The 12,757-nt window shown below is 37.4% G+C and overlaps 1 protein-coding gene and 1 non-coding gene across 5 annotated transcripts in view; one reads left to right on the top strand and one right to left on the bottom strand.

Annotated features, from left to right (window-relative positions):
- The window catches only part of IPO11 (importin 11), a 189,714-nt gene that overhangs the window by 157,085 nt on the left and 19,872 nt on the right, over positions 1-12,757 (top strand). For 3 of the 4 annotated variants that reach the window (XM_053657295.1, XM_053657296.1, XM_053657297.1), the window contains exon 28: positions 10,641-10,736. In XM_053657295.1, the coding sequence (XP_053513270.1) occupies positions 10,641-10,736 (96 nt within the window). Of the gene's footprint in view, positions 1-10,640; positions 10,737-12,757 lie in introns of those variants that run through there. The other variant, XR_008390098.1, reaches the window with a different exon arrangement.
- LOC119042437 (small nucleolar RNA SNORA21) lies at positions 3,302-3,436 on the bottom strand. The gene has a single exon (XR_005081228.2). It is a non-coding gene; the product is annotated as a small nucleolar RNA SNORA21 (small nucleolar RNA).

Genomic DNA, 12,757 nt, shown 5'->3' on the forward strand with positions numbered 1-12,757 from the left:
AATTGAACTCAAGGAGGGTGTCATTGGAACCTCTGATTCGCCAGTTGGTCAGAAGCTCGGGTGATACACCTGGGCTTGGGATGGGCATCTGAAGTGGACAGTGGTGGGGACCGTCTTGTGGGCCTGAGCCCTTACCCATGGGATCTGACACTGTCTGCAGGTAATGTTAGAAATGAGTTAAATTGTAGGATATTCCACTGGTGTCACAGAAATGCTTGCTTTGGGGAGCCCGTCCCCGCACACACTTACTGATTTACTTCCGACTTGGTGATCAGAAGTAAAGTAGCATGTGTGAGTAGTAAGAGACTCACAGGAGATAAACAGATTAGGGGAGAACAGAACAAGGCTTTTTCCTACTCGGGAAGGAGAACTTGAGTTTTTTTCCATTATAGGATCATACTCCTTACTCTAAATAGAACTAACCAAGGAAACTGAGGCAGTAGACTTACTAGCAGATGAAATTCCGCAATTAAAGCTGCAAGGCTAGAAATTGTTGAAAAGAAAGTTGGTATAGCTGGAGAGTGGTATGAAAAGTTAAATGTAAGAGAGAGGTAGGCAGAAACCATGTCAAACGGGGCTGAGTAAACTTTGATTAGAAGTTTGAATTTTTAAGTGTAATGAGAAGTTATCACAAGGTAAATTCTTGCTGTAAAGCAAGAGAGACCTGGTAAGACCTTGCAAAAGAGCACTCTGGTCTGCTCTCTGGAGAACAGATTGGAGGAAGCCGGGAGTGGAGGTGTCTCTATTTGGTGGTTTATGCAGTGCTACAAAGTAGAGTCAGATTTGACTTGTCCACAGTATCCATTATGGTGATAGAGACAAGCAGAAATTCAGAGATAAATGTGACAGTGTGATAATGAATTGGGGGTTGGAAGAGTACCTGAGAACCAAGGTCTAAACTGAATGCCAGGTTTCTGGCTTGAGTCACTAGCTAGGTTGCTCTTTCTTCAAATGAGGGCATCTGGATGAGAGCCTGGTTTAGATTTTGTTTTGTTTTGGTTTCTCTGTTTTTGTTGGGGATGCACTCAAAAGTTTGGTGTTAGATATCTTAAGTTTGAGTTGCCTGTTGGACTGCCAAGAAAGGTTGTGAAGGATGCAGATGTACTTGGGGTTTCCAGACTCCGAGGGGTCATTGTATGTGCTAGCAGTGTTGAGGTAGAATTTGGCATTGAACCTGCGCAGGCAGGTATAACTGTAATATTTTCCCTATAAGAAAAATATATGTAAGGTTTTTTGGTCAGCTTGATTCATTATACATGAGATTTCTATTGTATTAAGTTGTTAGTTTAATTACATAGACATGCTCTAAAATAATTTAAAATATTACTTGGGAGATTTTTCTTATTTCATGATAGTTTTATTCAGATGCTTCATATAAATTTTTGACGTCAGTGTGTTTATCGTTAACAGAGTCCCCTTTTGATCATATAACACTGTTTTGCAGAGCACATGATTTTCATTTTGGTCTGAGCTTCGTGACATGCAGCTCTTCCCAGGAACTTAACTCTAGGCCACTAGAACCATTTCATGTAACTGGAATAGCATTAGCACAGCTCAAAAAGCATTGTCCTGAAGGTGCATATTCATGATTACTTTGTCATTGTTTATTGCACAGCTTTGTTTTCAACAGTGTCCAACATATACAGTGGTGAGGTTATACCTCAGCCCCATAATTACCTAATCTCTAGTAAATTCTTTTACATTCCTTTTTACAAAACAAGAACCAGGTCTGTCAAGTGACTTCGCTAATCATCCAGAATAAGCATCGGTTGCTGCTTTTCCAGCCAGATGTCTTTTCCAAATAGTTCTGTACCAGTCACTGGTCATCTCCTTTCTCAGTGGTGTTGTGGTGTGTCTGCATTGGGCAGTGTTGCAGTTTCTTCTCGTGGGTCATTGCAGTTATCTTTTGTTGTCCTTTTTTAAAACTTTTTTTGGTAAGATTTTATTTATTTATCTTTAGAGGAGAAGGGAAGGAGAGAGGGAGAGAATATCAATGTATGGTTGCCTCTCATGGGTCCCCTGCTGGGTACTGGCCTGCAACCCAAGCATGTGCCCTGACTGGGAATCAAACCGCGATCATGTGGTTTGCAGGCCAGCACTCAATCCACTGAACTACACCAGCCAGGGCTAATTTTTATTGTCTTAATAATGGCATTTTCCCCCCTGTGTATGTACACTCAAAGGTATTTAGTGGAATGGTTCTATAACAGCCTTTGTAAAGATCACTGTTGGGTGTAAAAATTCAAGTTTTATTTAAAAATACTTAGTGAATTTCCACTATGAATTATTTTATTCCATTTCCTTGCTCATATTTTTCAGGGGATCTAGATTTATTAAACTTTTCCATGACCATGCAGAGAATGGCTACATAGAAAGAATATGTTTCCATTTGAGTGACAAAAGTATTTGCAGCCTTGGTCCTGGAAATCTAGAGAGGGAAAAAACAAACTAATTTTAGTCTAAATGTCACCACTTTGTGCCTCTGACACAGTAGAAATCTGGGAGTAAGACTGATAAATCAAGGCTGTTTCTTTTGCCATTTCCTTTCACTAGACTGTTGCTCTTTGCTACATCCCGGTAAACAACATAAGCAGAAGAGTATAGCTAAGAGAGTATTTTATTTGGTTGTAGCTTTTAGTGCTTAAAAACTTTTTATTTCTTTAAATTATCATAATTTGATTGACCGCCTGTATTTAAGATGCAACAGTGTGAAAACTTCAAATATTAATTGTGGTATACAAATAGTATAATTATTGTCTGGTTAGGTCTGAAGAAACTGTAAAGTGATTTATTTTTTCTTGGGCCTGCAACTGTGAAAAACTGTGGATCATCAATTTTATATTATGAAACTGTTCGAAAGGGTGACTGACAGTTTTGTGTGTGTCTGCACGCCTCCTCTCCTTCTCTGTCCCAGGGAACGAAGGTGCGATGCAGACGTGGGAACCCATCACAGAGAAGAGATTTCAGGCATGTGCTCTGTGACGATGGACACATAAAAACACGGAAATGTAAAATGCTCACTGAAAAAATACTAATAAAAATGGGAAAAGAAGAAAGAAGCTAAAATTCCCATTTAATCTAAGGTTTACTATTTAGGCTAAGTGAATATTAGAGTATTTCAGTTACTCGTGCCCTTGGAGATTGATTTTTTTATCTTTCTAAAGGCATTTTGTTTTCTGAACACTTGTGGTTAGGTTCCTAATGATACAAAAGGTCAAATAGTTTTAAGTCTGCATGGTTTTTTAAGTTGAGTGAATAACACAAGGAAGAATGGTTGATTTTTAAGTGCGTATTTTTTTTCCCTTGTCACGCCACCGCCTGAAGCGAAGCAACAGGACATGTTGCCACTTCACCCAGAAGCAGTGTTCCGCTCTGCCCTTTCTTGACAGCTCAGTGGGTCATTAGCGAAAGGTCCAGTGAGTGCTTTTCAAAGGAGCTAAGTACATATTTTTTTAAAACAAGGAAAAATCACTTTTCATAAAGTTTCTGCAATTCATATACTTTACAGACAGATACTTTTACATACCCAGAAAAAATGTTTCTTTAGGAACTAAGTCAAGAGTAAGAACTATAATTTTACTTGTGCACATTTGACTAAAAAGTTTACTGAAAATATGTGGAATAGTTGTAAATGGTCAGTTGATCTGTGCTTACTGGTGAATTTTCCACATTTTCACCTGTTTATTTCGTCTTTGTATATGTGTAACATCACTTACCACATACCTGAAAACATAATTAAAAACAAAAGTAGCAGATCTTTGAAAGGGCCTGTCTTCTTTCTGTAGCCTGGTTGTAACTTGTGCCTGTGTGAATAAACGTTCTCAGCCAAGTTTGTAAAATAAGAGAAGGAAAAGAGTTTGTGGCAAGTAAAAAGGAAGAAAATGTTCTGCTTGTTAACATTTTTTTCCCCTTTGGATTTACTTCACTTCTGCTCTTTTACTTTCATTCTCTTCTTTCATCCTTGGTGTTAAACTCTGCTTGCATTTTCTCAAATGACTGTTTCAGAACTAGGTTCCCACACAGCTGTCTTCTGTTCCATGTTCTGCCTCATGTCTAGTGTAGAGTAGTAAGTTGTAATACAGTATCTACAACTTAGCTCTCTATGCTTGTAATTTAATATGAAGTAAAAATGAAGTAGAAAAGCTTTGGGGGGTGATTAACTCCCATGATTGATTGTTTTCACATTATGCATAATAAACATGTAAGTACAACCTATGGGCTCTGCTGCAAGTTACTTACAGTCTTAGGGAGAGCAGGCATGAAAACCTAAAGGACATTAGGAAAAGGTGGTATAAATGATGCCGCATGAGTTGCATGCCAAATGCAACCTATTGCAGAGGTGTTATGCTACTAGAAATTTAAAGGACAATGCTCAATTACAGTGGGTTCAGGGGTGGGCAGCAAAGGCTTCACTGAGGAAGTGTGAGTTGAATGGAACTATTGTATCAGGAAGTGCTGATTTAACTGCTTGAAAGTAGTGAAATGAAGGGTAAAGCAGTGTACCTTTGGAGAGGTGGAGTCATAGAAATTGCAGAGGCTCTTGGTAGGCCTTGAAAGTTCTTAAAGGAGAAGGAATGAAAGGTAAGAGACTGGAATAGAAAGCATTCATTTGCATACTTGAAGCCCTCAGTTAAAAAGAAACAGGTCAGGTGGATCCCATTTAGCACTGTGAAATGAAAATACATTTGTATCAAAATTGTGCCTTGTTTAGGAGGAGCATCTCCTAACACAATTGGTGAAATATGAGTTAACTTGAAAATTCTAAGATTTTGATTGGAGGTAGAATGATCAAGCCCCTTGGGACCAAGGATGCAAACTAGAGTTACGATTTTTCCAGTACTTCATTAGCATCATCCAGGTGAAAGGATACACTGGCTTTAGGTGTGTGCCAGGTAGTGAGTCAGAAATACCTGTAAAACTGCAGATGGGAGTTAACCATTCAGAATACCATAACTTGACTTAAAAAAAGAAAATCTCATTTGTTGTTCAATTTCTTTGTCCTTCCTGCAGACTTTCAGTTCATAATGAGCTCCTCAGTTTGCAACACAATTTTTTCTGGTTTTTTTTTTCCTGTAAATCATAGAACAGGTAACATTCAAAAGTGCAACACACTTTCCTATGTGCACACAAAGTTGTGTGCACTAGACTTTAAGCTTCCTTTAGTTTCTGAGTTTCCTGAGGGTGGCCATCTATGTTATCCCCAGGGCCTATAATGGTGGCAGACATATTTCATGGTCTCATGAAATGTTAACTAAAGCGAATGAACTTAACTCTGGTGAGTTATTCATTAGGAAGGGTTGGCCTGGCTAATATGACGTCTTATTCTAATAACTTCTTTCTTTATAAATTAATTGGTGTCCTGGTATAATCACACCTCGTACTTATTATTACTGCATGAGCCAGTCTTTCTGAAGTCTGCTCAAGGGACCCCACCAAAACGTAAAGCTTTAGCAGTAATATTCAGTAATCACATTGTTTTATTTTGTTTTAGCTCCAGAGTGTGTATATGGATTTTTTTTTTAACTGTAGTATAGAAGCTAGTGAGGAATAGTTCAGCTAATCTTTTCAGTACTCTAGATTACTGTGCCCTGGTTAATCACTTCTTAGTTAGGTGGTACTGGTTTGAGGGGTTAAGAACTGCATGAGACCTAAAATTACATGCTTTCTCTGTCTACCTTCACTTTTCTCCATTACACCTGACAGATGTCAGATGTCTACAGATGTCAATGAATGTACATGAGAGGACAGTTAGAAGATGACACACAGAGAATTCTAGTAAAGTATTTCTCATAACTCTAATAACATACAAAATGTTTGGGGTATTTTTTATTTGAAAAGAAAACCCAGAAAGTAATGCCTAGCTCCTGTTTTTTGTATTTGAAGACAGAGCGTATATTAGATTATCTGGGTACATGCCTTTTATCATTTCCTCTTTTTTTGTCCAAACCTATTTTCTTTTATTCCTCTGAGAGTTTATAGCTCTCTTTTGACTGTTGTATTTTAAATGTCTAATCACAGTTTAAAGCATTTTATTCAGAATAGTTGTATATTTTAAAATACAAGATTGATTCTTAATTTGTAAAAGACAAGGTTTAGAGTATTGTGAATAAGTTAAGCAAACAATATTCAGCACTTCATAATGAATACTGTTTAAAAGAAATAGATTTTAAAGCCTTTATTTTAAAGTGTTATTTTACACATTTAGAGGGAACATTTTTAAGATACTTAAAACGGAGAAAAGGACTGTATAACTTCTTGCTACTCTTTTCTTTAAATGTGCGTTCTGTGTGCCAGGAAAGCACAAGCCTTTCGTGTCTTTGTTATCCCTAATATTTGGGTGGTACTTTCCCCACACTGCTTAATGCGGTAATTGAGGTGCATCCTTTTGAGTGCTTTTTGAGCTTGAATTCTTTGAAGATAATCATATAACTTCTCCTTTTACCCATCCCAGAATGTGGCTACTTCCTTCCCACTCATTTTCTTCAGTTCTTTTTTTCTGTATAGAATTAGCTCTTCCCATCAAAGCCAGCTTTCATACCTTTCCCCTCTGGGCCGTAGTCATCCTCCCCTATTTTGAACTGCAAATCTGTGCCTCATCCCTGCTGGCAGTAATAGGTACTCCAGGGTGAGCATGGTTTTTCCAGTCTACTGGACTTCACCTCCCCACCCCACAAACTCCAGCTAGACAGATGTCTGCCTCTCATGTCCTTTTCTATGCAGCGTGTCACATTCTAATGACAAGAGTTACTGATCTACCACCGACTGAGACTGAGGTTGTCTCACCTCTCTTCTTTTACCCTCACTAGACAGTCGTCTGTCCAAGCAGGTAGAGCTAGAAATTCGGCTGGAGGCAAAGTCCTGAAGCAGGAGGGTCAAGTCCCAGGGTCGTATCACTTACTGAGCTCTCTGAACCTGAATGAGCAGGGCCAGGACAGTGGTCTTTCTTCCTGGACAGCATGAGCAGGCTGAGCAGAGGTTGGAACAGTGTCCTCCAGCTTGTGTGCGATCTGCTTCTGTGAATATCATTATCCGTTCTTTATTCTAATTTTTAACACCTTTTTTTGGTCAGTCTTTCATTAATTCTGTATTTTGGCTTTTAGTACATCTCAAGTTTCTGAACTCATAAGATTTTTCTTAGAACTTTTCAAGGTTTATTCTGGTTCTAGCAGTGTCATCTAAACAATCTCATCATTTTTGAGAAAGAGTTGAAGTTACTGCTTTTGGCAAGACTTGTGTAAAGTTTATTTTATCTCTGCTGCAGTCTGATTTATCAAAACCTGTTCTTAGCCTCAAACGCTATGACTTGTGAATGTTCATGTCTGAATTGAGGCCTAAGGTGCTAGAACTGCATCATTTATTAATTCAGCATAATGCTAATTACTTTTTCATAATTGCATGTAGCAAAGGTATGACTTAGTACCTTCTCAGAAACACGTGTGCTTGTCCTAGTAACACCACCGTACTGATCAGTATGACAGTTTGAAGTAAAACCTGTAATCAGATGAGCTGGTTGTCCAATTTTACCATTCTTCTTTCTCTAATACACTCCCTTGCAGTTAACACTCACCCATGTAGCAGAACACAGTCATTCTCAGGTTGCCAGGTATCTGTTAGGAAAATTCATAATCTGTCTTTTGAGCAAATACACAGTAGTCAGAAATGACACTGATTTCTTGTGAAATTTTTTGATGCTTTGAGGTGATGTGAGTAGAAAAGGCAGCTGAGTGGGTTCTTCCCGAACAGTATGACAGAAAGCACTGTAAAGAGCTTTGGAAGCTGTAGTTGAGAGGGCCTTTGTCTGTTTTAACTAACTGCGGTCAGTGGTTGAGAGCTGGCCTGAATGCCGCTGTGTTAAACAGGGCTCTGAGACCCTGCCTGCTTAGCATGCTCTCATGGATTAGGGGTGAACTGCTTGCAGTGAGAAGGGAAATGGCTTTTCCTCCATTTGTTTGCCATCCCTGACTCCAGCCTTCATTTTTACAAGGAGACCAACACCCTACAAAAATGAATTCACTTCAGTAGGATTGCAGAGTAGTTGAATTTTCAGTAAAAATTTGTTTTTTAAATTTTTTATTTAAAATTTTTTATTCCAGGGTGTTTCTCAGTAAGGCCTGATAATGTAGACTGTGTATATGTTTCTTCAGAGGCTCTTTCATTCATATATAAAGGAAACACAGTAACATCAGGAGTTTATAGTCCTGCATTAGAGTGTTATATGCAGACTAAAATGTACTCAAATGATATCACCTGGTTATTATTTGCTCATGTGATGATTTAGTTTTCTAAAATCTGATCACATTTGAATGTATAGACAAAGAGTTTTGACTTTACAGAGATGGGAATGCATGGCCCAAAGTGGTGACGTTGGGAACTACTTCACTCAACATTTAAAAATCACTTACACATGTTAATGCAGTATGAGAAACACCATAGAGCCCTGATAGGGGTAAGTTCTGTGGAGACAAAAGTTACAATTTATTCAGTTCGTTTTAAAATCAAGTAGTATGATTTAGTGTGGCCATGGGTGGGGTATGTACCCCCACTTTTTAAAAGTCAGGTTTATGAAGGTACACAATGCCTGTCCGGAAAGTATCCAGCCAGGTACTATGAAAAGCAGAAATTTGCTGAAGAAGATAGAAGATAACATTGCACATAGGACAATGACACCTCAGTCCTCTTCAAAGAAGACACTTTAAGACCTCACACAGTTCACCCACTCACCATCAGCTGCCCCCATCATATTTTCCTGAATCTCACTGAAGATCTGAAATCTCTTCTCTTTCAAAGGTGATTTTAGTTGTGGGAAAAGCCAGAAGTTGCAGGGCACCAAATCTTAGCTGTAGGGGGCTGAGTCACCTGGGTGATTTGATGTTTCGCTAAAAAACTGCATCAGACGTGATGCATGAGCAGACATGTTGCCAATCACCAGTTGCCCATAGCTGTGGCCTACTGAATCATCTGAATAGTTTCTGCAGAGGAATGTTCAATCTTAATACAAAATTTGATGCAGATTTGTTGCTCTACTCACTCAGTCATTTTGAATGTGACGGCCATACAGTCCACATGCTCACTCAACAGCATCTACCACCCGTACTGACTAGTACAGTGAAGTCATCATTGTTCACACATATGCATTCCCGTCCACTCTCCTTGGCTGCCAGCTTGCATGGGTGTCCACAAACTGTTCTCACTGTATTAACAATGGTTGATTTTTTTTTTGGACAGGCCTCATAGTTTACATATAGTGAAACCTCTTTTAAGCATGCAGGGTTTCTTTTTTTTTTCTTTTTCTCTTTCATTTTTAAGTGAGACAGGGAGAGGAAAGGAGACAAAGAAAAAGAAAACATTGATTTGTTGTTCCACTTGTTTATGCATTCATTAGTTGATTCTTGTATGTGTCGTGACTGGGAATTGAATCCACAACCGTGGCATATTGGGGTAACACTCCCACCAATTCAGCTAACCTAACCAGGGCCTGCATACAGTTCTGACAGATGTACGCAGCATGTACCCACTAACACACTCAAGATACAGAATATTCCCATCTCCCCAAAAAGTTCCCTTTAGGTTTTTGCCTGGCAGCCACTAATTAAATAAATAATTTTGCCTTTCTAGAAAGCCATATAAATAGAGTCTTAACAATGTGTAGCCTTTTGGGTATATTTTTTTCTTAGGGTATTATTTTTCTTGCATGTATCTGTTTTGTTCCTTTTTATTAAGCTGACTGCTATTCCATTAAATAAGTGTCCCATAGTTTTTTTTATTTATTCACTAGTTAATAGACATTGAGATCATTTGCGGTTTGGGATTTTTATGAATAACACTATAATAAATATTCATATACGGATCCAAAGATACTTGCTGTGGTCTTGGGTAAATATTTAGGAATTGCATTGCTTAGTAATATGGAGTGTGTTTATCTTCCTAAAAATTGCCAGTGTGTTTTCCAAAATGGATGTGCCATTTTTTATTCTTGCCACCATTGTATGGGAAGTCCTGTTGTTTCTCGTCCCTGCCAGCACTTGGTATTGTCAGTCTTCTTAATTTTATTTTTAATTAAAATCTCAGTGTGGTTTTAATTTGCATTTCTCATATAACTAATGATACATGTAGAGCATCTTTTTAGGTGCCGATATGACATCTCTATATATCTTTGGTGAAGTGTCTATTTAAATATTTGCCCATTTTTAAATTGAGTTATTTGTCTTAACTGAGTTTTCAGTTTTTTTTATATATTCTAGACCCAAGTCCTTTGTCAGATACATGTTTTACAGATATTCATTTCCCAGTCTATGGCTTGTCTTTTATTTTTCTGGATGGTATCTTTTTAAAAGAGTAGAGGTTTTTTAATCTTTAACATTTTTGTATCTTTACCTTTCTAGTCATAAAATCAACACAAGACTATTATAAGTTAAATAATATTAAAGCATCTCTTTCCTGTGTAGTCTATGCTTCTACTAGTTAAACACACTGATGATCTAGTGAAAGAAAATTTTAAAGTTATATGCAAGAAATAGTTTGAAAGTTTTTCTTGTATTTTAGAACTACGTTTCTCTTCATCATCAAGAGTATAGTTAGGAAAAAGAAAATACCTGTTGAAATACTCCAGTTTAACCTGTTGTGCTCTTCTTGTATTCTAGTGTTATCCAGGATAAGTTCTGTGGAATTATAAACATCTCAGTGGAGGGCCTGCATGATGTCATGACGGAAGATCATGAGACGGGAACTTACAAAGAGTAGGTGGATGGATCCTTTAATTGATTGCACTTGGACAAAATGGGGTGGGGTGGGGTGGTAATTAATTATATCCTGCATGAGTTTTGTTTCCTATCACTATAGAAAAACAGTATAGCAACTATTTGTTAGTTTTCTTATAATATCTATTGTTTAATCTTGAGATCAGATTTGTTATAGTAAAACTCTGAATTGGGCTTCTTTGGTCTAATTATTTTGTGATTTGATTATTTTTAAATCCAAGTGCATTTTAGCATATGAATTTTTTAAAGATGTTTTGAGTATTTTTTTTATCAAGCAGAGCTAAGTTTGAATCTCTTCTACTTCACTGACTTTATTTTTTATTGTATTTTTTCCATGATCACTTATCCCCCCTATACCCTCCCCCCACCTCAGTCACCACGCTCTTGTCCTTTTCCTTTTTGCTTGACCCCTCCACTCCTAATCTGCCCCGTACCCCCTCCCCACCTAGCTGTCATCCTGCTCTCTTTAGTCTGTCTCTGTTTTGCTTGGTAGTTCAATTTGTTCATTAGATTCCAGAGTACGTTCTGTTTTTCAAATAAAAAGTTTCCCTGCCTTTCACGCAAGTCATGGGGAAAGGGGGGATGAGTCAGCATCCTGTTTTTGTATTTGCCTGTTTTCAGCGTCACTGGCACCTTTAAGATATTAGAGGGTCATGTGATACTTGCCTGGCTCTAAAGAGAATAGTTAAAATCATGTTATCATGAGTGCTGATAATCTCATATGTGTATAACTGTTAATCTGAAATTTTTTTTAATCAATCATTGTATCCTTTTGTAGTTAGTAGAATTACCTCCACTTCTTATTACTATTGATAAAGGGCATGTTTCATATAATGACAAGCAAGGCTTTATGATTTTCAGACCACTATGGGTTTTCCTCAGTAATGAATTGAGCCTGTTTTCCCATCTATAGCAAATGGGAAAGATTGCTGTTTGAATCATATTTTGTTGAAAAATATAGAAAGCAGGTATATGTTGTTGAATCGTATTAAAAATGTGTAAATAAAGTGTCTGACATGTAACTTAACTTTAGAGAACATAGGAGTTAAGATGAAGTAGGAACCTCAGACTTCTGTGATTACAAACCAGTTTTTATTTTCTTCTTATAAATACCCAGAAATGGAATTGCTGGACTATATGGTAGTTCTATTTCTAATTTTTTGAGGAGCCTCCATATTGTTTTTCATAGTGGTTAAACCAACCTAACCTTCTCATCAGCAGTGTGCATGGGTTCCCTTCTCTCTGCATCCTCACCAACACTCATCATTCTTTGTCTTGATAAATGCCATTCTAATAAGCCTGAGGTGATACCTCACTGCAGTTTTGATTTGCATTTCCCAGATGATTGGTGATGTTAAACATCTTTTCCTGTACCTGTCTGCCATCTGTGTGTCTTCAGATGTCTATTTAGATCTGCCCATTTTTAAATTGGATTTTTTTGCCATTGAGTTGTATGAGTTCTTTACATAGTTTGAATATTAACACCTTTTCAGTGGTATGATTTGCAAATATTTTCTCTAACTCAGTAGGTTACCTTTTCATTTTGTTGATAATTTTCTTTGCTGTGCAGAGGCTTTCTAGTCTGACGTTTCTGTTTGTTTATTTTTGCTTTTGTTACCTTTGCTTTTGGAATCAGATCCCCCCCCCCCCAAAATCATCATTAACACCAATGTCTTTATTTTCTTCTCGAAGTTTTATTTCTTACATTGAAGTGTTTAATCAATTCTGACCAAATTTTTGTGTATGGTAGTCCAGTTTCATTTTTTGCATGGGTTTCTTTGTGTGTTTGTATTTTAGTTAGTAGAGATTTTATTTCATTAAATCAGAGAAGTATATTAATGAGGCTTGAAATTTGTCTTATGCTTGTCATTAGTGGTTTTTCTTTTTTTCCTTAAATATTTTGTTTTTAGGCAAATTGGAAATGAGATTTACAACCCTTGCCAATGTTTGGGAAATAAAAAGGAAGAGAGGGTTTAGTCAGCACTGTAGGATGCTTACGA

Source organism: Artibeus jamaicensis, unplaced genomic scaffold (genome assembly GCF_021234435.1).
Source record: "Artibeus jamaicensis isolate MK-2021 breed Jamaican fruit bat unplaced genomic scaffold, CSHL_Jam_final scaffold_369, whole genome shotgun sequence".
Taxonomy (NCBI): domain Eukaryota; kingdom Metazoa; phylum Chordata; class Mammalia; order Chiroptera; family Phyllostomidae; genus Artibeus; species Artibeus jamaicensis.